General features: G+C 42.5%; 1 protein-coding gene across 7 annotated transcripts in view; it reads left to right on the forward strand.

Moving 5' to 3' along the window:
* Positions 1-20883, forward strand: part of LOC124145540 (metalloprotease mig-17-like) — a 65300-nt gene extending 44417 nt beyond the window's left edge. For 4 of the 7 annotated variants that reach the window (XM_048389902.1, XM_048389907.1, XM_048389904.1 and 1 more), the window contains 11 exons: positions 663-810; positions 1339-1486; positions 1768-1858; positions 3776-3841; positions 6371-6534; positions 7436-7476; positions 7954-8071; positions 10540-10716; positions 12948-13089; positions 13910-14023; positions 14500-15607. In XM_048389902.1, coding sequence (XP_048245859.1) covers positions 663-810; positions 1339-1486; positions 1768-1858; positions 3776-3841; positions 6371-6534; positions 7436-7476; positions 7954-8071; positions 10540-10716; positions 12948-13089; positions 13910-14023; positions 14500-14661 — 1371 coding nt within the window. In that variant the 3' untranslated portion in view covers positions 14662-15607. Of the gene's footprint in view, positions 1-662; positions 811-1338; positions 1487-1767; positions 1859-3775; positions 3842-6370; positions 6535-6581; positions 6618-7435; positions 7477-7953; positions 8072-10539; positions 10717-12947; positions 13090-13909; positions 14024-14499; positions 15608-16547; positions 16644-19840; positions 19920-20635 lie in introns of those variants that run through there. The other 3 variants (XM_048389906.1, XM_048389903.1, XM_048389910.1) reach the window with 3 other exon arrangements.
* Positions 20884-27522: the final 6639 nt, after the last annotated feature.

A 27522-nucleotide genomic window follows, 5' to 3' on the forward strand; every position in this document is an offset into this window, starting at 1 on the left:
GTGATTTTACGATCCATTTCATCCAGTTCAGTATCTTGATCCAGAGTCTTCACTTTTTCCAGAATAGGTTTCAAGAATGGCCCATTTCCAAAGTAACTGATATAAGGTGTAGCACGAACAAGTCTTTCAAGGAAAGTAGCTTTCCAGCACTTCTTCAATTCCCTCTCAATCCATCTCTCACTCTTCTTTCTTCTTCCAGATTTCTTCCCTGCAATTTTTTAGCGTTTGATCCCACATGTATTCTACAGACTGTGGTCCTTTTACTTCCCTCTCTTTATCAGTTTCATTGGGTTTATGTGTCTCTACTGGTCTCACAATATGATCATGGTTTGCATATTCTATATTATCCACTTTCTTAGAGGTTCTCCTCTATTCCCTGGGCACCAGGTTCTCCCATGACGTTGAAGGTCATGATTGTTTTCGAACATGATACCACGCTCGTCACAGGATTGCTTGGTTGGTTGGTTTGTTGTTTAACTCCGCACTCAGCAATAATATAATATTGCTGAGTTTGGCGTTAAACAACAAACAAACAAGCATTCTTTGAAACATTGATACACTGTGAAAGTCCATTTCTATAGTCCCCCGTCGTGGAATATTGCTACAGGCGTAAAACCGTACTGATTAACATCTCTCACTGAAACATAACATCTCTGTGCCAGACTGGCTTCCTGTCGCTCAATGGGAAGCTGTATAATGTGGAACCGGTGACTAGATCCAAGCGAAGTTCAGGAGGAGCTCAATCTGGAGATGCATATGAACTAACACCAGCTGTTGTGTCACCGGATATAAACATAATAGGATTTAGAGGTAGGTGTCTTCTTAATCATAACATCGTAATCAAATCTGTCACAAGTATAACTGTCTGTTGAATTGTTTTCTTTCTTCGTATCTCAATCTGTAGTCAGCAACATTCCTGCTATAACACAGTTGCCTGTAAATATTCGTATAAAAGTGTAAATATAGGTTGATGGAATGAGTAAAGACGTATATAAACAAGACTGATTACGAGACAGAGCCGTGAAGATCCGGGGTAGATTAGGTCTTCAGCAACCCATGCTTGCCGTAAAAAGGCGACTATGCTTGTCGTAAAAAGCGCCTAACGGGATCGGGTGGTCTGGCTCGCTGACTTGGTCGATGCATGTCATCGTATTCCAATTGCGTGGATCGATGCTCATGATGTCAATCACTGGATTGTCTGGTCCAGACCGCCGTCATATAGCTGGAATATTGCTGAGCTCGGCGTTAAACAACAAACAAACAAATAAAGATTACGAGACACGCAATCAACCAAGTCACCGAGCCTGATATTCGAATACAAACCTTTGTTCAATGCAGGTGAAGGGTTAGACTCCGATCAGGATGAAAGTGAATACCTCCAGGATGAGGGTTTGCTGGAGGATACTGCTGCTGATCGCAGGAAACGCCAGGCTCAGCCTGTGTACATTGACGTCATAACACTGATAGATCATGCAGTATATCAAAGGTAAACAGTTAAGTTCATTAAGAAAACATACAACTTCCGGTTTATGGCATTTAGCGACGTTTTGATGTAGCTTCTTACGCCATTATCAAGCCTGAGTGCTTATATGCAATAAACCAAAAGTTGTTATCCATGACTATGCTTGCCGTAAAATGTGACTATGCTTGTCGTAAAAGGCAACTAACGGGATCGAATGGTCAGGCTCGCCATGATATTGCTGGAATATTGCTAAAAGCGGCGTGAAACTCACTCACTCACTCATAGTTGATGATATACATTTGCAGGTGGCTCCAGCGATCCAAAGTCCATGTCAGTCTTCAAGCCATTGACACGAAGCAAAAAATTCGCCGTCATTTTGCGCTGATTGTGAATGCGGTAAGTTTGATTATTTTTGAGAGAGTGTGTTCTCTGTAAGAACATTTATGATGGTAATACTTTACCATACGTGGTCCTGTGCACAGCGCACAGGTCACAAATCGGGTGCAGTTTAGCAACGTCGGCCGCAGATAAAAGTTGGATGGGTGACCGCGTTTGGCAGCTTGACCCCTGTAAGTTTCTAGGCCTTCGATCCTGCCCCAAAGCGCATATAGGACTTAGTGACTTTGTTCCAGATGTGACTCTTGCTAGTTTCCAGGGCCCTCGGTTCTGCCCCAAAGCGCACACAGGACTTAGTGACTTTGTTCCAGATGTGACTCTTGCGAGTTTCCAGGGCCACGGTCCTGCCCCAAAGCGAATATAGGACTTGGGCAAGTGACTTTGTTCCAGATGTGCCTCTGTTCACCCAGCAGTGAATGGGTACCCGGTAGGATCATATGTAGTATGGCTGTTAACCGACTCACAGACAGCTTGGGTTCTATACTCCCATAGGGAACTGGCAATGAAAACATGGACTGATTCACTGACAGGGGAACTAATGTTAGCGCTTTGAGCTTAATAAATATAAAGTTTACCACACAAAAATAAAAAACAAACATTATTCATTATTGTAGAATACAAGCATTACGCAAAACCTCTTCCATAAGAGTTGGTGCTTCAATCGTTGCAATGTGAAAGAACAAAGTTTTCATGAAGCTATTTCAACACGAATTGTCCTGTCTGATAGAAGAACTAATATCTACAGGAATCAAGGTGTGCATCGTACCAGTATAACTCTCAATAAGAGGGACATTTTGGGAAAATATCTCGTACCGGTGGCGCTACGACCAACCAAGAAATCAGTTATTAACTCCCTTGCTTCGGGAAGATCCACATTAATTACAATGATGACGGACCCGTGAAGATCCAGGGCAGAATAGGTCTTCAGCAACCAATGCTTGCCCGTAAAAGGTGACTATGCTTGTTGTAAAAGGCGACTAACGGGATCGGGTGGTCAGTCTCGCTGACTTGGTTGAAGCATGTCATCGATCCCAAATGCGTGGGACCTGTGAAGATTCCGGGGTAGAATAGGTCTTCAGTATCCCATGCTTGCCGTAAAAGTTGACTATGCTTGTTGTAAAAAGCGACTAACGGGATCGGGTGGTCAGGCTCGCTGACTTGGTTGATGCATGTCATCGATCACAATTGTGTGGAACCCGTGAAGATTCCGGGGTAGAATAGGTCTTCAGCACCCCATGCTGGCCGTAAAAGGCGACTATGCTTTTCGTAAAAGGCGACTTACGGGATCGGGTGGTCAGGCTCGCTGACTTGGTTGATGTATGTCATCGATCCCAATTGCGAGGATCGATGCTCATGATATTAATCACTGGATTGTCTTGTCCAGACTCGATTATTTACAGACCGCCGTCATATAACTGGAATATTGTTGAGTGCGGCGTTAAACAACAAACCAAACCAATTGCGTGGATCGATGCCCATGATATCAATCACTGGATTGTCTGGTCCGGACTCGATTATTTACAGACCGCCGTCATATAACTGGAATATTGCTGTGTGCGGCGTAAAACAACAAACCAACCAACCAGCAATGATGACAATTATCCTAACGCTTATCATTCAACAACAAAATCATTCGATACAATTGTCATAATTTTGCTTTTCTACACAAGATTACGTTTCGCTAACACCTGGGCCCCGTTCCACAAAGCGATCTTAGCGCTACGATGATCGTAAACCTATGTTAGGGTATGGGACTTACGATCACCTTAGTGCTAAGATCGCTTTGTTGAACGGGGCCCATGTGCCATTACACATTTTCAGTGATCCATTCACATGAATGTCTTTTACCCCAATGGAGTTAAACGTAAACGTCTTATATTGTATGATAAGATTTCGTTTCTCTTGTCATTGTTACAGATCAACTTGCGATTCAAATCAGCCTCAGAAAGGTACCACATACGACTGGTTGGGTACTACATTGAGGTAAAACAATTTTATTAAGATGTTTTATGTTACATTTTACAAGGAAATATACTATATAATATATAAATCACTCACTCACAATCTGGACTCAAGAAATGGCAATGAACAATTCATACCCGTTCATCACGACAGCGTCCCGATCCGCAGGACACCGTCCAGGACATTCTTACGATTGTGATCCGATACATTGTATGCAGAATCTGTCACGACATAGTAATCCGACTAGACAAAATCGGCTGAGTTCCCGAATGTTATACAAAACTGTCGGGAGAGCCTTGCCGACCTCTCTGGACCTATCCCGATCCGTAAGACTCTGTTACGAAGGTATACGACTACGTTCAGACAAAGTCAGGACATTCCATTCCATTCCCATCTTCCCGAGGCAAGAGAGTTAACTGACTATAAAAGTCCAGTTTCCACCCTTGCCGAACTAGGCTGGAATTCCGGGGCTCGATCGTAGCGCCACCAGTGGCTATTATGAGTTATGTCCTTTCTATACCTCTCCTATTGACCAATCAGATTCAACCTCTCGTATCACTTGGATTTGCTTCAAACAAAACGGTGGCGCCCAGTCAAAACGATCTGATTGATAATCAAGATCAATATTGTGATAAAACGAGTCTTACACCGCGAAGTGCATCAAATCACGTGAGCACCTTGATTAAAAGCATGAAAAGATTTAGAAAATATCTGTTGACAACGAGTTAGCGGTGCACATATTTTTGCACATCCTGCCATCGACCGAAATCTGCATGACACTTTAAGAACCGGATTTCGATTTCAGTGCGCCATTTTGATTGGACTATGCATAGACTCGTTAGTCCAGCCAAATTGTAACTCCATAATACCAGCCTAGTTCGGCAAGGGTGGAAACTGGACTTTTATAGGCAGTTAACTCACTTGCCTCGGGAAGATGTTCCATTCCAATAAAACCAAAATTCACTCGCTCCTATGTCTCATATTAGAACCGCCTCTGTGGTCTGAAGGTAGTGCGTTTGCCGGGAGAGGGGAAGGTCAGGTTCGATCCCCGGCCGCGTCATACCGAAAGACGTTAAAGATGGTACTTGTTGTTTCTTATTGGTATTCAGTGAGCTAGCACCATGAAAGCGGCGTTATTCCGGACGAGGACAAGCAGCCACACCCACATACACGCACGTATCTATATAAGTGCGATAATCTTGAACGCCACAAGTTAGTGCAAGGTTGGAACGTAAATACATTCCTCCCCGAGGCGTGCCATGGTCCTCTGGTAATGGTCTCTGGCCAAAACCATATCGAGTGAGTGAGTGAGTGAGTAATGTTTGCTTAACGCCGCATCAGTAATCTTGCAGCTATTCGCTGCGTTCGATATCAGTCAATATCACATTCAATGTTGTATTACAGCGGTGCAGCATTGGCCATAGTTATTATACACATTCATTTTTATTGAAGGGTGAAGATCCACCTTTTTGTATCCCCTGCAATAGTCCAGACTAAAGTCGCGAGACACCATGCCTACCCTTAACCTTCTTAAGTGTCCGTCACCTATTCGACCCTTTTTGTTCAGTTCCGTAACGTCATAAGCATGGCCAGGTAAATTTGCACTAAGTTTAACAGTGTGGACGTAGCTCAGTCGGTTAGCTGTCAGGCTAACAATCCGAAGGTCACGGGTTCAAGTCCGACGGATTCTCACAAAAAACTGGCTGCTTAATTGTCTTGAGACATGTGACCTACGGCAGAGATCGTCATCACGAGAAGTTGATTTCCAAGGGCTAAGGACAGAATTCGGGTAATCTAATAGCCACTAAACGCTTACCTAACCCTAATGATCGAAAAGGGGATTCAAGGGCTAAGCTTTAAGGAAAGAGTTCGGGGGTAACCTAGCCTAACACTAGCGACATTTGGATGTGTTCAGCGCCAATATAATATCCCTAATAAACTACATTCTAGTGCATAATAATGAAAATTAATGCACCGAAAAAATAATATATGTACATTAGTTCCCATTTATAACCCTTTTAGCTACTTGAATTACGAGAAAAACGAAATAAAAATATATAAACAATAAAAGTGCTTTCGAAACTAGCGCTTGCTATAAAATGCGCCGCCGCAGGCTATATTCAGTAAACAAATATTCAAAATTCTCCACAGCGCTTGTACAAACTTTTCAAACACGTGACAATACCCTATGACGTAATTTGTAGTATTTTGTTGCAAGTCACACCGGGGAAACAATGTCCTGTGACGTCAGGGGTCATCGAGTGTGCATAAGCTCCTTCCAGTGATCTATCATCTCTACACGAAATGTCATTCTAGAGGCAGGCCAAATATTGCCACAAGAGACATAACACTCCTTAAAAAATCTGTTCAGGGATACAGAGTCACATTCCGTAATTGCCAGGATCAGCTGCTACTGGAATATCACATCATCTGTTTCATAACAATTAAACCATGTTTTTACAGTCTTGCGACACGAGGCTATGAATATTACATCCGTGTTTTCTCTTGTGTTTGTTTTGATAGTTGCAATATTTATATTTTTCTTTCAAGGACGTCACGCCAGGGGAGTGGTTCACCCGGGTCCAGATCCTTGACCAGGAATACACATATTTGGAGAAAGGCATCGATGGCAATCGTCTACTTGAAAGCGCTCAGAATTGGATCTCGTCTGATGCTGGGTTTCCCCCGAGTGACCACGTCTTAACCTTTACTGGGTACTGGTACTTGAAAGCGCTCAGAATTGGATCTCGTCTGATGCTGGGTTTCCCCCGAGTGACCACGTCTTAACCTTTACTGGGTACTGGTACATTGTTAAAGCTTCTTTATCAGAAGACTACGCTTGCATAAATGACATGTCACTTCTAACATTCCGTCCACATCTAATTAATTTGGTTGGTTGGTTGGTTGGTTTGTTGTTTTACGCCGCACTCAGCAATATTACAGCTATATGACGGCGGTCTGTAAAACAATCGGGTCTGGACCAGACAATCCAGTGATTGATATCATGAGCATCGATCCACCCAATTGGGATCGATTACCTGCATCAACCAAGTCAGCGAGCCTGACCACCCGATCCCGTTAGTCGCCTTTTACGACAAGCATAGTCGCCTTTTATGGCAAGCATGGGTTGCTGAAGACCTATTCTACCCCGGATCTTCACGGGTAATTAATATGGAGTGGTGTGACTGAAACTCGGCATAAACTGTGGGGAGTTCGAGCTAAATTATAGGTCCCCAGCAACCCGTGCTTGTTGTTTTACGCCGCACGCAGCAATATTCCAGCTATATGACGGCGGTCTGTAAATAATCGAATCTGGACCAGACAATCCAGTGATTGATATCATGATCGTCGATCCACGAAATTTGGATCGATGACATACATCAACCAAGTCAGCGAGCCTGACCACCCGATCCCGTTAGTCGCCTTTGACGGCAAGCATAGTCACCTTTTACGGCAAGCAAGGGTTACTGAAGACCTATTCTACCCCGGAATCTTCACGGGTCCTGGACATAGGTAGTCAGTACAACTGCGGATTGCCGATAACGAGTTCGGCGTTAAACAACAAACCAACCAACAACCTATGTCCAGGATAAAATTATCTTTTGTTTACTTCAGAAACAACCTATACAGTGCTGATATTGGGAGCGCCCTGCTTGGTAAGAGTGAGTGAATGAGTTGGGTTTAACGCCGCTTTTAACAGTATTCCAGTTATATCGCGGCGTGTCAGCTTAATGTGGGAGGAAAGCCCGAAGTGATGCAGGCCTCAGGCGTTTACCACTTCGGTGAAACCCAGGAGCACGGGTATGGTGCTGACAAACCTTGAAACATAATCGGGCCGAACCGGGATTCGAACCCACAATCCTAGGTTTCTGGCGTGCCCAAGGGACGCAACTCTGCACAGCGAATCGCGGCGCCTTAGACGACTGGGCCACCCGTGCCCCCTGTAAGGTGTTGGGTTAACGCCGCTTTCAACAGTAATTCAGTTATATCACGGTGTGTCAGCTTGCAGCAGAGGAAAGACTCTGAACGATTTAATGCTCGTTAAATAGAGTTACAATTTGCCAGGCTGAAGTGAATATCTATACATCGAAAGTGTTTAAAAAAGTTGTTTCAACTTTTCACACTTATTCCAGGACGGGCGGACGGATTCGGCTCCATTTGTAAGAACATATCAAGCAGTGTATCCATCGTGGAGTATCGTGATCGTATGATTGACGACATGCTGGTGGCCGCCCATGAAGTGGGGCACAGGTGAGTTGCTACTTACATTGTACATTAAAGGTTGTATGTGTGTGGGTGTGCCAAGTGCCATTTGTGCGACACTTGTGTTGCGAATTCCGTCAACGAATCGCGTTCTTTCCGCCAACGTGCCGTCAACGCGGCACACTTCCGGAACTGTCACCAAGAAAAGGTTGGTTGGTTTGTCAGCGAGCCTGGCCACCCGATCCCGTTAGTCGCCTTTTACGACAAGCATGGGTTGCTGAAAACCTATTCTAGCCCGGATCTTCACGGGTCTCACGCAATTGGGATCGATGACATGCTTCAACCAAGTCAACGAGCCACAGGAACTCGTTATTGGTCAATAAATAAATATATATACCCCCTATATGCAAGTCTCTACTTACATATAGGGGGTATATATTTTTATTTACTGACCAATAACGAGTTCCTATGCAACGAACCTGTCCGACCGATCGCGCTAGTCGCCTTTTACGACAAGCATGGGTTGCTGAAAACCTATTCTAGCCCGGATCTTCACGGGTCTCACGCAATTGGGATCGATGACATGCTTCAACCAAGTCAACGAGCCTGACCACCCGATCCCGTTAGTCGCCTTTTACGACAAGCATGGGTTGCTGAAAACCTATTCTTGCCCGGATCTTCACGGGTCTCACGCAATTGGGATCGATGACATGCTTCAACCAAGTCAACGAGCCACAGGAACTCGTTATTGGTCAATAAATAAATATATATACCCCCTATATGCAAGTCTCTACTTACATATAGGGGGTATATATTTTTATTTACTGACCAATAACGAGTTCCTATGCAACGAACCTGTCCGACCGATCGCGCTAGTCGCCTTTTACGACAAGCATGGGTTGCTGAAAACCTATTCTAGCCCGGATCTTCACGGGTCTCACGCAATTGGGATCGATGACATGCTTCAACCAAGTCAACGAGCCTGACCACCCGATCCCGTTAGTCGCCTTTTACGGCAAGCATGGGTTGCTGAAGACCTATTCTACTCCGGATCTTCTCGGGTAGTAACCCAGAAAAGGAAATGTAGTTGTGAGCAGTTGTGTGGATTTGCAAGAGCTGGAGCGCTACGATCGCTTTACTGGACAGGACATAGTCCTAATTCAGATGAGGCCTGACTTCACTGTGTAAAGGCTTGTGGCACAATCGCTGTGGGTAAACTCAACATTCGCCCAGATTATGACCGTTGGACTTCAGCTCCAAACCCGTGCGTGTTGGTTTCTAGTTTTCGAGGTTCCAAGCTTGTAAACGCCTACGACCGGTAGGGCTGGGACGAGTCCAAATTAACTTCCCCGGGTACCCACCCCCTATTACCCGATCCAACCCGGGTACCCACTGTAGGTCTCAGGAGATTTTCTGAAAATGTCCGAATGGGAACATTTTTAGGATAGCCCTGGCCAAACGTATTTAGATATATGTACATGTATTATTAGTAGTATACAATCTGGTCACTCATACACTGAAGTTGAATTTAGTTATATCTTTATTCAACCATATGAAAAGTCAGAAGGAATGGGTGCATTCATACACTGAATGGATGCATAGTCAGAACGAAATGCGAACATTAGTGACTTGAAGTGTAACCATAGAGTCCTAGATAATTTTTGTCATCAAACAATATATCACGTGACTATCCACGGGTCCGGGTAGTCCTGTGGGTACCCGGGTCCTACTCACTAACCACCCGACCCGGGTACCCGAGTTACCCGTCCAAGCCCTAACGGCCGGTGCCACTTTGGTAATTCCTTACACATGAAATAAAAGAACTACTAGGGATTCAAGGCAGCGTTTACCTCACACATGATCTAGTTGTCACTGAAACATAGTCTGTTTAATACGTCATGGGGTATAGTATTTAATATAAGCCATGAATACATGTAATATAAAGTCGTTTATCATGGTCAAAGACCGCCTCCCTGGTGTAGTGGATAGATTGGTTGGTTGGTTGGTTTGTAGTTTAACGCCGCACGCAGCAATATTCCAGATATATGACGGAGTTCTGTAAAAAATCGAGTCTGGACCAGACAATCCAGTGATTGATATCATGAGCATCGATCCACTCAATTGAGATCGATGACATGCATCAACCAAGTCAGCGAGCCTGACCACCCGATCCCGTTAGTCGCCTTTTACGACAAGCATATTCGCCTTTTACGGCAAGCATGGGTTACTGAAGACCTATTCTACCCCGGATCACCTTCATTGAAGGTCACGTGCATTGGATTGAAGGTCACGTCCATGGGAATGGCCATTCGTGAGGATGTTCAGCCTCTTTTATGAAACAACTGCCTGTTTTGTATGGCATGTTTGTAACTTTCAGTTTTTAAGTTTTAGTGCATAAAGCACATTTTTTCCCCCATTCTGAAGGGGAGTTGTTAAACTGAAAATGTTTATAAGTTTCTTATGAAGGTATCCACAGACAAAGGACGTTTTTTAGTATTGTTCTGACCATGTTTCAGTATGGGAGCACATCATGATGGCGAAGGCAACTTCTGCTTCACATTCGACGGTGACAACTTCATCATGAACAGCGGCTATGATGAGCACCACCCTCTATTTAACAACGACGAGTTTGTGTTCTCTACATGTTCAGCCACATACTTCAAGAACCATGTTGATAATCTTCTAAATACTGGGTATGTCCAGCATATGTTCTAGTTAGGAGACACATGTGATATGTTTTCTGATTTGCGGATGTTGAGTATTTGATAGCGAGGTGTGAGTGAGTATGGTTTTACGCCGCTTTTGGCAATGTTTCAGCGATTTCACGGCGGGGGACAACAGAAATGGCCTTCACACATTGTATCCATGTCGGGAATCAAACCCGGGTCTTCAGCGCGACGAGGGAACGCTTTGACCACTAGGTTACCCGACCGCCCCTTGATACCGAGGAATTTCATTTGGAGCTGAACCAGGAAGATCCGGGGTAGAATAGGTCGTCAGCAACCCATGCTTGTTGTAAATGCGGGTACTAACGGGATCGGGTGGTCAGGCTTGGTGACTTGGTTGATGCATATCGTCGTATCCTATTTGCTTGGATCGATGCGCATGTCAGTCACTGGATTGTCTGGTCCAGATTCGATTTTGTTACAGACCGCCGTCATATTATAGCTGGAATATTGCTGAGTGCGGCGTGAAACAACAAACAAACATTTGCAGCTGAAACAACCTTAGGTGATTTTAGTCAGTTCCATTTTAGTGTATTTGTTACCTATTTCATGGAGTCAGTTCCATTTTAGTGTATTTGTTACCTATTTCATGGAGTAGTTCCTTTTTAGTGTATTTGTTACCTATTTCATGGAGTCAGTTCCATTTTAGTGTATTTGATACCTATTTCATGGAGTCAGTTCCATTTTAGTGTATTTGTTACCTATTTCATGGAGTCAGTTCCATTTTAGTTTATTTGTTACCTATTTCATGGAGTCAGTTCCATTTTAGTGTATTTGTTACCTATTTCATGGAGTCAGTTCCATTTTAGTGTATTTGTTACCTATTTCATGGAGTCAGTTCCTTTTTAGTGTATTTGTTACCTATTTCATGGAGTTAGTTCCATTTTAGTGTATTTGTTACCTATTTCATGGAGTCAGTTCCATTTTAGTGTATTTGTTACCTATTTCATGGAGTCAGTTCCATTTTAGTGTATTTGTTACCTATTTCATGGAGTCAGTTCCATTTTAGTGTATTTGTTACCTATTTCATGGAGTCAGTTCCATTTTAGTGTATTTGTTACCTATTTCATGGAGTCAGTTCCTTTTTAGTGTATTTGTTACCTATTTCATGGAGTTAGTTCCATTTTAGTGTATTTGTTACCTATTTCATGGAGTCAGTTCCATTTTAGTGTATTTGTTACCTATTTCATGGAGTCAGTTCCATTTTAGTGTATTTGTTACCTATTTCATGGAGTCAGTTCCATTTTAGTGTATTTGTTACCTATTTCATGGAGTCAGTTCCATTTTAGTGTATTTGTTACCTATTTCATGGAGTCAGTTCCATTTTAGTGTATTTGTTACCTATTTCATGGAGTCAGTTCCTTTTTAGTGTATTTGTTACCTATTTCATGGAGTTAGTTCCTTTCTAGTGTATTTGTTACCTATTTCATGGAGTCAGTTCCATTTTAGTGTATTTGTTACCTATTTCATGGAGTTAGTTCCATTTTAGTGTATTTGTTACCTATTTCATGGAGTTAGTTCCTTTTTAGTGTATTTGTTACCTATTTCATGGAGTTAGTTCCTTTTTAGTGTATTTGTTACCTATTTCATGGAGTCAGTTCCATTTTAGTGTATTTGTTACCTATTTCATGGAGTTAGTTCCTTTTTAGTGTATTTGTTACCTATTTCATGGAGTCAGTTCCATTTTAGTGTATTTGTTACCTATTTCATGGAGTCAGTTCCATTTTAGTGTATTTGTTACCTATTTCATGGAGTTAGTTCCTTTTTAGTGTATTTGTTACCTATTTCATTCACCAACCTTGTCAGAGAAGACTTAAGAGAATCGGGTGGTCAGTTTTGCTGACTTGGTTGATGCAAGTCATCGTATCCCAAATGCATGGATCGATGCTCATGATGTCATAACCCGTGAAGATCCGAGGTAGAATAGGTCATCAGCAACCCATGCTTGCGGTAAAAGGCGACTAACGGGATCGGATGGTCAGGCTCGCTGATTTGGTTGATGCATGCCATCGATCCCAATTGCGTGGATCGATACTCATGATATCAATCACTGGATTGTCTGGTCCGGACTCCATTATTTGCAGACTCCCGTTATATAGCTGGAATATTGCCGGGTGCGGCGTTAAACAACAAACAAAACCAGGTTTCTCACCTTGCAACATCAGTGACCAAACATCTTATATTTATTATAAACACAGGTCTGCTGAATCTAAAAAGTGTCTCCTGGAGAAACTACAGCCGTCGTCAGTGCCAGACATCAGCGGGGAGATGCCAGGCCAGCTGTATGACCCAGACACTCAATGTAAAATGGCCTTTGGGGAAAAGTCATACTTTCTCACAGTAAGCACAATAAAGCTATGGGTTGTTTAGTCTTGAGCACAGGTACTCTTAATTAATTAAACACTTCTGTATACCATACAGAATCATAAAACGTGTTTTCGCAAACACCTGGGCCCATTGCACAAAGTAATCTTAGCGCTAAGACTATTGTAAGCCTATGTTAAAGTATGGGAGTTACAATCATCTTAGCGCTAAGATCGCTTTGTGCAAGTAGGCCCAGGTGTCATCACTGATTTTTCAGTGATCCATTCACATAATTATAATTTTCACCTCTAATTTTACTTTCACGCCAAGTAGAATTCGTTTTGGCAGATACTCGAGGCTGCTTATTCTCTGGCGTTCATAACAGCGGTGATCACATGTGTATTGAATAAATTCAAAACTTTCATTTTACTCATATGTTTTGACTCACTTACAGGTATATACGAGGGGCGTTCAATAAGTTTTGCAACTTCAACATAGACCAAGTCGCAGAATATCTTTTGCACTTTTATTTTTCAATATAATATCCATTCACCTCAATACACTTATTCCATTTGTCCTTCAAGCTTTAATACCACTTTTATTAAAAAATCCGCAGATTGGCCCATTAACCGCGCCTGTGGCAACCTTTATGTCCTCGTCATCCTGGAAGCGTCTTCCACGTAGGGCAGATTTCATTCGGATCGATGTTCATGATATTAATCACTGGATTGTCGGGTCCAGACTCGATTATTTACAGACCGTCGTCATATAGCTGAAATATTGCTGAGTGCTGCGTTAAACAACAAATCAACCAGCCAACCCACATGTTCTTCTCAACCAATGATATTTGTTGCAGGGGGAAAGTGTATTGAGCTTAATATGCAACAGAATGTACTGCCATGATGATACTAAGCTGTTCTCACAATCATTGCTCAACGCTGTTGATGGAACGTCATGTGGAAACAAAAAGGTATATCTTAGTTGTAAAGTCACTTTATTTCTCTGGGGTACGGGGGCGGTCGGATGTCAGTCGCTGGATTGTCTGGTGCAGACTCGATTATTTACACACCGCCATCATATAGCTGGAATATTTTATTGAAACATATTAAACATTTAACATTGTAACTGTAATCATAGGGGGGCGGTCGGGTAGCCTTGGCGACTATGCTTGTCGTAAAAGGGACGGGATCGTGGGTCAGGCTCGCTGACTTGGTTGATGCATGTCATTGATCCCAAATGCGTGGATCTATCCTCATGATATTAATCACTGGATTGTCTGGTCCAGACTCGATTATTTACAGACCGCCTTCATAAAGCTGGAATATTGCCGAGTGCGGCAAACAACAAACCAACCAACCAAACAAATCCTTCAGAGAACCAACTTATACATCTTGAAGTAGGGACCGAATTAATCGTAATACTCACTCTCGCTTTACGTTTTTGCAGTGGTGTGTCGCCGGACAATGCGTTGCATCGGACCGATCCATGAGGGAAACGGTAGGTCAACCACCCACAACCCCTTTGTTGGATACATTTTGTTCCAAAACAAACACCAAACACTTTCAAAACTTGTTAAATTATCAATACGTTCTTGCCAGTTTATCTTGAATGAATCATCATTTTCAAAGTAATAATGTCCGTCACAAACTGATGCTATGATCACGCAGTGTCTCAGAATATTCTTTAAAAACTATGCTTCTGACTGTTGATTTATTTTGGTAGGTCCCTCATGTTGTATCATGTCTACTAAAGGTCGGTATTATCATGGCAGTATCGCAAATAGCAGTTACTGTCGCATGCGTGTCGTAAAAGGCGACTAACGGGATCGGGAGGTCAGGCTCGCTGGTTCATGCATATCATCGACCCGAATTGCGTGGATCGATGGTTATGATGTAAATCATTAGATTGTCTGGTCCAGACTCGATTATTTACAGAACGCCGTCATATAGCTGGAATATTGCCGAGTGCGGCGTAAAACAACAAACCAAACCAAACCAGTTACTGTCGCACTTTTACTGGCACAATCCTGGCATTTGGTACTTGTAAGATCTTCAGAAGTTATCTTGATTAAGGTCAAAATCTGGATGTACTGGTATTGTAAAGGGCAAGTTTGTTTGTTGGTTGTTTTTTTGTTGTTTAACGCCGCAATGACCGCGGTCTGTAAATAATCGAGTCTGGACCGGACAATCCAGTGATTGAAATGTGCATCGATCCACGCAATGGGCATACGATGCCGTATTTTCATTGCAATAGACATGAGATTACGATGAGATGCATCAACCAAGTCACCGAACTTGAACACGTCCAGATCCTGTGAGTCGCCTCTTACGACTAGCATGGTCGCTGTTGCTGAAGACCCATTCAACCCAGATCACCACGGGTCACCTATGCTTATGAGGCGCGACTAAATGGATAGGGTGGTAAGGTTCGTTAGTTGGTTAGTTTGTTGTTTAACGCCGCACTCAGCAATATTCCAGCTATATGACGGCGGTCTGTAAATAATCGAGTCTGGACCAGACAATCCAGTGATTAATATCATGAGCATCGATCCACGCAATTGGGATCGATGACATGTATCAACCAAGTCAGCGAGCCTGGCCACCCGATCCCGTTAGTCGCCTTTTACGACAAGCATAGTCACCTTTTACGGCAACCATGGGTTGCTGAAGACCTATTCTACCCCCGAATCTTCACGGGGTAAGGTTCGGTGACTTTGTTGATTACCCTGAAGTTGTTCATAATAGTGAGTGCGTGAGTGAGTGAGTGAGTTAAAAATTTAACGTCGCATCGGCATTATTTCAGCCATATAGCGACGAGACCAAGCTAATATATACACAATTTAGTTATTTATGCAATGTCATATTTAAAAATAATTGATGAAAATTGATGGACAGAGCCTTTAATAATGTCAGTTGCTAATAGCATCACACCAAATTTAAAAACATGCATTTAATTATTCACATACATATTTAAAATTTATTATACAGACCAATTTCTTTCAAGTAATTTATGATGAGATGCCCGCTGACACGGGAAAAGAGATCTTTTAGATTTCCACTTTGATAATGTGAATCCCTTGCGATTGCAAAGTCCACACAGTCAAACAATATATGCTTGACGGTGAACCTTTCATCAAAAGGGATACACTTAGGAGGTTCGTCCTCATCTGTCTTAAGCAGATATTCGTGTGTAAACCGACTGTGGCCAATACGACACTATCGTAAAACGACCTCGTCATGTCTTGACTGACAACCAAGGTAGGTATGACCGATTGTTGGTTTCAATTCGTGTAGTTTATTGCTTCCTACTTGGGTGTCCCACCTCTTTTGCATGAGATACCGAGTATTAGATTTGATGGTTGGTTTGAAATCAATAATATCAATCACTGGTTTGTATGATTACATAACACTGTCACACTTAAATACTTCACGCACTTTGGTTCTGGAATGCAGCTGTTGAGCAACACTGCCTTGGCGCTATTCTAATGTTTTCAGAAGCTCCAGCGACAACGCCAGCCATTAACCAAGGAGCGACAACAGTCGTCCATATCTCCCCGAAGTTGCGGCCAGTAGACGGACCAAACAAAACAGGTAATATCTGTGATTGGAAGTAACATATTTAAGGAAAACCTGTAACATAGGTGCATGTAGCAAGTTCGTGAAGGAAAATCAAATAATGATCACTTCTACGTTTTGACTTGGTGAAGTGTGATCTTTAACGCTGTAGTTTGCCGTATCCAGGCTGCTGGTGACTTGCTGGTGATCTGGTGCTAACACTGTTTTCAGTGTATCCAGCAAAGCTACCCTTAAAGTCAACAATGAAACCAGAAGCGACCACACTGTTTCCCATCTATTCGGGGTGCAGTCAGAGTAGGAATTATGGCAGTCGGGTAGCCTAGTGGATAAAGCGTTCGCTCGTCATGCTGAAGACCCGGGTTCGAATCCCGACATGGGTACAGTGTGTGAAGCCCATTTCTGGTGTCCCCCGTCGTGAGATTGCTGGAATATTGCTCAAAGCGGCGTAAAACAATACTCACTCAACCCGACCTCGGCATCAAATACTAAACACAGCAGGAATCAAATAAGAAAGATACTATGTTCTGAAGAATACTTCATTTACATTTGAGCGTTCATGCTTTTGTGTTTTCGTTTGTTTGTTTATTTCTAAGCAATATTCCAGCTATATGACGACGGTCTGTAAATAATCTTGTCTGGACCAGACAATTCAGTGATTGACATGCGCATCGATCTACGCAAATTAATATCGTGAGCATCGATCCACGTAATTGGGATCGATGACATGCTTCAACCAAGTCTGCGAGCCTGACCACCCGATCCCGTTAGTCGCCTCTTACGACAAGTATGGGTTGCTGAAGACCTATCCTTCCCCGGATCATCACGGGTCCTATGCAAATGGGATACGATGACGGTATAATATACTAGCCACATACAGAAACTGTGCACGGAGAAAGATAGATATAAGGGCACACCGTCCACATATGATATATAGGTTTGAACACAGCAATTTTTGGACACATTCAAACGCTCATGCACGTGCCATGCGATATGACGTCATTGATGGGGGCCTATGGACGTGCAATGTGTTACTGCACGTGCATCCTGTGCAGCTGTACACAACATGTGCAACTCAAAATTCGCTGTCACTTTGGAAAGCATGATCTGTAGTCATTCAAAAATTCAAAACTTCTCAGGCGCAGACACAAGCATTTCACAAGCAAATCATGCCACGATTGACAGCTGCACAGCGTCATGAAGCCATTGGAATGATCCGAGCGGGAATGAGGCAACAACAGGTGGCAACACATTTCCAATGCCATCGTCACACGATATCGGCATTGGTGAGGCGTTATCAGAACACAAATGACGTTGCCGACCACCCACGTTCAGGACGTCCCCGATTAACGACGCCAAGACAGGACAGATGGATTCGAGTTACACATCTCCGACACAGGTTCCAAACGGCAGTAACGACGTCCCAGACAATTCCTGGACTGCGCCGTATCCATCCCAACACTGTCGGGAATCGTTTACGTCAGTACGGGATTCGACCACGACGCCCTGCCATACGTCCCATCCTGACACACCGTCATCGCGTCAACCGTCTAAGATGGTGTCGAAATCATGTTCGCCAACCTCGAATATGGTGGAGAAATGTTGTCTTTACAGATGAATCTAGGTTCAACATTTCCCACAGTGACGGGCGCCAACGTGTCTACCGGCGTTTGGGAGAACGTTATGCACGCAACTGTATTGTGGAGAGGAATCGTTTTGGAGGTGGCTCTGTGATGATTTGGGGTGGGATAACAGCACGGCACCGAACCCCTTTGGTGGTTGTTCAGGGCAATCTCACTGGTGTTGGCTACAGAGATCAGATTCTGAGGCCTGTGGTCATTCCTTTCCTGCAACGTCATGGCCCGGGATTGACATTTCAACAGGACAACGCTCGTCTTCACATGTCTAGGGTCGCAATGGATTTCCTTCACCATAACAATGTCATGTTACTGCCATGGCATGCAAATTCTCCAGATCTCTCCCCAATAGAGCATGTGTGGGATGAAATGGAGCGCCGTCTGCGTCGTTTTCCAAATCCTCCAGATAACGTCCGTGACTTGGCACAGGATTTGAGGAGGATATGGCAGGCCATTCCCCAGGCCTTCCATACCAATTTGGTGGACTCCATGCGTCGCCGATGCACTGCTGTGATTCACGCACAGGGTGGTCATACCCGTTATTGACTTTGTGACTTTGTCGTTTGACCCCCTACTCCATTTTGATCTTCTGACGTCATCGTAACAGATGTTGTTCAGGTCCCATTGACATTTTCTTATGGTCCGATCATTCAGCTGCTACAGCGTCTGCATCATTTTGTTATTGCTGTGTTGTATTTCAATCGAGAATATATTTTCTCCGTGCAAGTTTCTTTATGTGGCTAGTATATTTTCATTACTGTACCCATTTAAGCGATACGGTTTTGGTGATCCCGATATAATATCTCCTAACACCCCATGTGTTACGATAAGCCCATGTAGAATATAAGTGTCAAAATCATTTCTATAACATCGTCTAAATTAATGTAAATCTAATCGACTGTAGGTTTCCAACTTTATCATGAGCATTTGTTCGTGAATCACTATCAAATAGTAATTACACCAGGTGTATAAGCAAAGAGGAACGCATCGTGCCCCACTGGTGGCACCACTCACAAACACATGCAAGGGCGAGTCAATTATTTACCTGAAAAAACCTAAGCGACGTATGGTACAAGTCAACATAGGGATTTGAATCGGATTTTATTTTGGCCATTAGTGCGAAATATTTGGCAAAGTCCACATGATTACCATAAAACGTTGTGAACACTTTATTGAGGTCTTGAATTTTATAAACCTGTTCAGAACATTATCAAGACAAGATCTAGACATTTTCATTACTCATTGGTATCTTAGTGGTTGAAGCCTTCGCTCGTAACGCTGAAGACCCAGGTTTGATTTCTAACATGGGTACAATGTGTGAAGCCCATTTCTGGTGTCCCCGTCGTGATATTGCTGGAATGTTGCTTAAAGGGGCGTAAAACCATACTCACTCACTCACACATTACACATTTACGCGTTCTGTTTTCTGTGCTTCCAGGGATATTATTTGTACTACAAAATGTGTATTCTGGATAAGATTAGGTCCCAGTAACTTTCGCATGTCATTCGAGTCGACTATAGGGTGGACCTATTATAAATAAATATAACAGTTTGTATGTTTGCTTTCCTTTAAAACAGGATTCATTGTGATAATTGGTTCCACTGTTGGTGCAGTAGTCACATTCCTCGTGGTTGCGCTGATTCGCTGGTCTGTGAAGTAAGTATCTTGGCTCTTCAGTGGGATCGAATCCACCTGGTCATGAGTTTTGGTTTTGTGGAGACAATCCGTTTTTGTTGTTTTTAAGTGTTTTTTGTTTGTTTGTTTGTTGTTTTTTTGGAAGGGGGGTATTTCTCCTCACGTTTTTAAAGAACACACCTTATCGTATTTTATTGAGCTTTCGAATATGTCACTTGACTGGTTTTCCATTCAACTCATTCTTATACCCACATTGTACGATAGAGTTTCCGTTAATTCTTTAACGAAAGCCTATTGGGGTCAAAACCGTTGCTAAAAATATATTTTTAAAAACTCGTAATTGCGAAAAGTTGGTATTAAGAGGTTTTTTAAAGTCGTTATTTCAAAAATCTAGTTCTAATTGCGATTTTCTTTAGGTCGTCATTACAAAAATAATAATGACATAATTATAATAATGAATCATTATTACAACTTTGAGAACTCGTAAATACGACTTACAGAAAAAATAATAGTGCGACTTTGATCCAAATAGGCTCAGTACTTGACTTGAACAGTAAATACCCTAAAAAGGTGTCGGATGATAAACGTTCAGACCGTTTAACCCCTCCCTTTTCTTGCAATAAGCATATGGTGCCCGAATTTGTATATCTATATAGACCGGAACAACTCAGGACTAAATTATGTTAATTTCTAGATAATTTAGATTGTGATTACCAGTGTTTGCTTCCGATTTCCAGACAACGCAGACGGCGGGAAAGTGTCTACAATCAGGAAGAGGCCCCTACTGGGACAGTCGCAAGCAGTGTCTACGCTGACAGGAACAGACTATTACACATTTAGAGATAAATCTTTCAAAGTGAAAATAAAATTGAAAATAGTGTTGTTCAATGTTGTTCAAGTACAGAGATGGATTTACTGAAATAAGTTAATTTTTTTACACTATTTTTGAAATAAAGCGCCTCATAGATTCATAGTCAGTAATTCACGGCTTTGTTGGTTTGTTGTTTGTTGTTTAACGCAGCAGTATTCCAGCTATACGACGGCGTTCTGTACATAATCGACAATCCAGTAATTGACATCATGAGCATCAATCCAAGCAGTTAGGATCGATGACATGCATCAACCAAAGTCAGTATAGATTCGGGGGTAGAATAGGTCTTCAGCAACCCATTCTTGCTGTAAAAGGCGATTATGCTTGTCGTAAAGGGCCGGGCGAATGATAGAGTCAAATCCTATTCCGTTCTATTACGAAGTCATTTCGGATATAATTTCATACTGATTTCTGTATGCACCAGCCATTAGAGCACATGGTAGTTGTCTGTACACCATATCACTGAGTAAAGTTGTATGCCCATTAACAACTCACAAGATGCTCATGGTGTAATCTCACTTTAACCTGTGGTCCAGGTCAGCTTCAAACGGATACTTACTTCCTGATGCAGATCGTTCCGAGACCAACAAGGATGATCACCCCGCATAGAACACTGACAACCAGTACTGCGTGTTCGCCTTAAAGATCATAACATGTGTATTAAATACCATTGAAGGGGCTACAATTTAGATACACTTCAGCATTATTTCAGCTTTATTGGATTCGATTGTTACTTTTTTTTCTGAATAACGCCGTATTCAGATTGCTGTCTGTAGATAATTAAGTCTGGACAAAACGATCCAGTGATTGACATAATGCGCAACTGGAATAGGATGACGTACATCAACCAAGTCATCGAGCCTGACCACTATATCCCGTGTGTCGCCTCTTAAGACAAGAATGGGTTGCTGAAGACCAATTCTAGCCCGGATCTTCGCGAAGAGCAATGAATGTTTGTTTTAGGCACTGTTATGTGACGCAGTTTCCACGTAATGATTGTGATGTAAACTATCTAACCTATATGTTGCTTCCTAAGGGGCGTCGATGTTAATATTATAGAGCCTGTGATAAACCCTATTCAAAACCATAAGACATCTCTGCTGAAGGCATGATAGATTTCTACGATTCCGATTATAACATCATCATTTTTTTAAAGATCACAATTAGGATGTGATGATACCAAATGAAAAGGTGGTTGACTTTGGTCCATCCTGTTCTGATGCAGCCGGGGGGCACGGGTGGCCCAGTCGTCTAAGGCGCCGCGATTCGCTGTGCAGAGTTGCGTCCCTCGGACACGCCAGAAACCTATGATTGTGGGTTCGAATCCCGGTTCGCCCTTATTATGTTTCTAGGTTTGTCTGCACCATACCCGTGCTCGTGGGTTTCACCGAAGTGGTAAACGTCTTAGACTTGCATTACTTTGGGCTTTCCTCCCACATTAAGCTGACCCGCCGTGATATAACTGGAATAACGTTAAAAGCGGCGTTAAACCCAACTCACTCACTCACTCACTCACTCTGATGCAGCCCGTGGCGACATCTCTCGGTTCACTTGAACTGTTGTGGCTACAGTTGGTTTCAATGTGGTGGACATGGAAGTCGAGGGGTAGTTTGAGGTCCGCTCCGAAAGTGATGTCAAATGTTTAGAAAGAGGGAAATTTGGGGAATTGCACAAGACGTCACTGTTTGGTCACATTTGCTTCCACGTTTGAAACGTCCTCCACATGTCTACCATAAAACTGTTTGAAAACTTTACTAAGGCTTTGACTGTTGTAACAAGTTTCGTGATAAACTTCAAATGATCCAACATCACTTGTAAAAGGGTGTTGTGATTAAGGAGATTCAAAAATCATTAAATACATTCCTTGGGGCAATTGGTGAGGCAAGGGGAGATATACTGGACTTTAAAAGATGGTTGTTAAACACAAATTATCACCTGTTTCGTATCCCCGGCAGGTAGCACAACAACTTCCACGAATAATGCTATTATTACACATGGAAGTGTTGCGGGATGTGATCAATTGTCCACATGTTCTGTATATATATCGGTAGCTGTATCCGTACCCGTATCTGTAACTGTATCTGTATCTGTATCTGACGTGTGGCTGGTCTCCGAAGATGGAGATGAAGATGGATCCGTATCCATCGATTGATATCATGAGCATCGATCCTCGCAATGTGGGTCAGCGAGCCTGACCACCCGATCCCGTTAGTCGCCTTTTACGACAAGCATAGTCGCGTTTTATGGCAAGCATGGGTTGCTGAAAATCTGTTCTACCCCGGATCTTCTCGGGTCTGTTCTTTAGAATTGGTTTCAATATATTTTGCGATTATGGTGGCATAAACGTAAAAACCAGTGTACTAACTGTAAATCCGCGCATACCGTTTTTGAAGACGGAATCGTACAGTTTGGCGTGTGTAATTGACTGGACCATGCGCGAACTCGTCCCGTCATCCCAAATTACCGCATGATACCATCGTCCATTCAAAACATTCTGGGAATATATATTCACAAATATGTATATGACATTTCGTATTGCCGATGATGGGAGATAACCTCTTGTAACATATCGTTGTAGTAACCTCCTACTGCGTGACACTCGTTAATCCGTACTTTACCGTTCCTCTGGGTAAACTGACCCGTGAAGATTCCGGGGTAGAAAAGGTCTTCAGCAACCCATGCTTGCGGTAAAAGGTGACTATGCTTGTCGTAAAAGGCGACTGATGGGATCGGGTGGTCAGGCTCACTGACTTGGTTGATCCATGTCATTGATCCCAACTGCGTGAATCGATGCTCATGATATCAATCACTGGATTGTCTGGTCCAGACCGCCGTCATATAGCTGGAATATTGCTGAGTGCGGCGTTTTACGACATGTATCATATTGCTCATATAAAAAGTGAAATGTCGAGTCGTTCTTGGGAATATGCCACTGTATTTTTTAGTTAATATTTTGTTAGACGTCATAACACTGAATGACGTCATCAAAAGATTTCTATTGATGACCCTTCATCTTAGAAATTGGGGGAAGTCCGCATATATGCGATTTTATCCGTTTACTCAACGTCAGGCACACTAATGTTTGTTTGTTTGTTTGTTTGGTGTTTACCGCCGCACTCAGCAATATTCCAGCCAGACAATCTAGTGATTAATATCATGAGCATCGGTCCACGCAATTGGGATCGATGACATGTATCAACCAAGTCAGCGAGCCTGACCACCCGATCCCGTTAGTCGCCTTTTACGGCAAGCATGGGTTGCTGAAGACCTATTCTACCCCGGATCTTCACGGAGAAATATAAACATTGTCGTAGAACCTTAAACCAAAAATACCTCCTTCAAACGCAATCAGCAAGATTCACACTTCCAGTCTCAAGCTGACGAAGGTACAAAGCTAATTGTAATTGTCACTTCCTTATAAAAAACTAGCAAGGTTATTGCTCTGTATTATACGAAATCCTCCATCGATGTAAAAACAGTTAGTGGGGAGATTTTGTGTGTCCCGATCCTCCGTGCGGAAGTTCTCATTGGACAACCATTGAACAAAATATATATTAATAAACACAACTAAACAGAAACATTGCATTTATCAAACAGTGAGAATGGTTCCTGTTATGACTTTAGTTGGGGGTTCGATCCCCGACCGCGTCATACCAAAAGACGTTAAAAGATGGTACTTGTTGTTACCCTGTCTGGCGCTCGGCATTAAGGGGCTAAAACAAGGACTCAGTATACTATAGGTGTCTGAGTGGGGTATTCATGTTAAACTGCGGCATGGTATCTCAGTGAGCTACCACTATAAATCGGCATCAGTCCGGACTGGTACAAGCAGCCACACAAACACACACACGTACTTGCACGTCGCTGTATAAGTGCAATAATCTTGGACGCGACGTTCAACCCCATTTCACCTCATCTCATCTTGAGCAATATTTCATATTGCACGATTTTACGTCAGGTTCTTAGTCGATGTAAAGGCAATTAGTTCAAGTATTCTATTGACGCTTCTTTCTTTGTGTCAAAAGAAGCGTCAATAAAAGATGTATGATTGGTTATAAATACTTGTTTTTAAATTTGGTGTGATGCTATTAGCAACTGACATTATTGAAGGCTCTCTTCGGGAGGTTAACGTATACGCAACGTAAAACTATTGCCCCCCTGAGTGACACGTGATCCTATCATAATCGATGTAATCATCAACCAGTGTTTTTAAGCCAACTTAAATTGCTGAATATTTTTTAAGATTGGCTAGTATTATGCACAACCACCAGTAGCTTAAGTGATGTCGTAAATCCTGCTGGGGGGTCATGCAGGACGCCGAGGTACTGTTCCAATGATCCCCAGCGAGGTGACCTAGCTTTGGTTACTTTGAAATTTAAAAACTGTATTATATTATGCTCAAATATGTTTCATAAATTGGTTTTAAATAAAGTATGCATGCTCAAGTATGTTTCATAAATTGATTTTAAATATTGCTTTGCATAAATGACTCAATCTTTAACATTTTAAACTTGGTCTCGTCGCTATAATCCTGAAATAATGCCGTTGCGACGTTAAATTTTAACTCACTCACTCACTTAAATTGTCGGACAGAAGAAAACGTTCCTTCTTGCATGGACTGTAGCTTGGTTCAGACTGGCCGGACCTGATCGAACAAATGCTAAAATGAAGGCAAAAACCTCCTATTCAATATGGTGGCAAAACTATTTCACCTGTGGTCAAATTTGACATGAGCATGCAAAGTCTTGTAGTTATAAAGACGAGATGTTGGGCAGCAATAGAGCGAAATATGTTTCTGGGAAAGATATTATAGAATAGTCTCTACAAGGCCGGGGGCGGTCGGGTAGCCTAGTGGTTAAAGCGTTTGCTCGATTCCCGACATGGGTACAATGTGTGAAGCCCATTTCTGGTGTCCCCCGCCGTGATATTGCTGGAATATTGCTAAAAGCGGCGTAAAACCATACTCACTCACTCACTCCAAGGCCGCAGGCAAAGGACCTGGCGATTGTTGTGGTATCTGGTACTCAAAATAACTTTGAGTCTGTCTCGCGCTTCACGAGTTGCAGTTGCTACAAAGAAATGGAAGATAAAAATATTATTCATCATCAAGAAATTACAAGGTTTTGAGTTGGATTGTATGTAATCGATTCGGGGCTAATCGATTAATAAAGCGGGGAGAACCCTTTCCCAATCAAACTACAGGTTGACAGCAGGAGCCCTTATCCACGCCTTGGGTAGTTGTATCCACAGGAACTCGATGATAGCGTGTATAACATAATATATTCGTAAAGAAAAAAATCACACCCCTCTATAAACATATAGACGTTTATAGAGGGGTGTAATTATTTTCTTTACGAATATATAATGTTATACACGCTATCATCGAGTTCCTGTGGTTGTATCTTCCACTTCTAAATACAACAACATATTTCGCAGGTCACCTTCAAAATAAGGATTTAAAAACTTAATGAATAAAAGAAGGCATTTTAAACACATCATATATAACAAGAGTGCGCACAACATCCCCCGCATGAATTTTTTTAACAAGTTTATATTTTCTTTGTATTTTTCATGAAGCTCCGTAACACAGGGGCAGTAACTCTGTCAACATTAGTCGAAATAAAACGAGACTGCGATATGCGTATCATCAACATGTCGACATCTTGTGTGTAGAGTGTCAGGGATATTCTCTATAAGCTGGAGGAGGAGTTGATTTCACAAGCTTAGTACCCTCTGTGGGACGGACGGACGGACGGACTGCGCCACGACATAACCCCCCTTCGGCCATTCTGGCCCGGCGGGGGATAAAAACAACTGACAAAATTAAGTACACTGTTTAAAGTTTTATCAATAATCTAGTTATATGACGGCAGTGTTGCTTCCAGAAATTTGTAAGTTGGAGGGATATTCCCCCTTCACTTTATGAACAGGGCTAAGTGCTTACTACCTATGAGCAATTGTTGTTATCTCTATACCAAGAGTTGCCACTTCCTAAATAAACGCCTCTCCTCCAGTATGCTACAGTTTTATCATGAGGGGACATTCTTGATGAGTGACCCTCAATTTGAATAATTATCAGCTGATGTACTCGTGTTGCATCTAAACTGTTGCAATGTGTACATTGTGTGTTGACAACAGAACCCGCGTTCGCAGTCAGGTGTCTGAAGGTGTACATGAAGTGAACGTTTTTCCCTTTTTCGGGAAATCCATACTTGTCTTCTTTCCAAATAGCTTCATGCCATATCTGAATGTTTTGCCTTTGTTGGAAAGTTGAACATACATGTACAGTTGCAAGGGCACTTTCCTGAAACCTTTTCAGATGGGATGTTCCAAGTAACTGTTCAGAGTGGCTTTTTCCTGTGTTTGCAAGCTCCACTGTTGCGTTGGTTGGTTTGTTATTTAACGCCGCACTCAGCAATATTCCAGCGATATGACGGCGGTCTGTAAATAATCGAGTCTGGACCAGACAATCCAGTGATTTATATCATGAGCATCGATCCACGCAATTGGGATCAATGACATGTATCAACCAAGTCAGCAAGCCTGACCACCCGATCCCGTTAGTCGCCTTTTACGACAAGCATAGTCACCTTTTACGGCAAGCATGGGTTTCTGAAGACCTATTCTACCCCGGATCTTCACGGGTTCCACTATTGAGAAAAAGCCACCTGGAAGACTGCAGGTTAATAAATATCCTGTTTTTGAAAAAAACATTCAGAGCAGCTTAGACCGGTATGACACTCATCATTTATA

The sequence above is a fragment of the Haliotis rufescens genome, unplaced genomic scaffold, assembly GCF_023055435.1.
Source record: "Haliotis rufescens isolate VD_foot unplaced genomic scaffold, xgHalRufe1.0.p SCAF_8, whole genome shotgun sequence".
Taxonomy (NCBI): domain Eukaryota; kingdom Metazoa; phylum Mollusca; class Gastropoda; order Lepetellida; family Haliotidae; genus Haliotis; species Haliotis rufescens.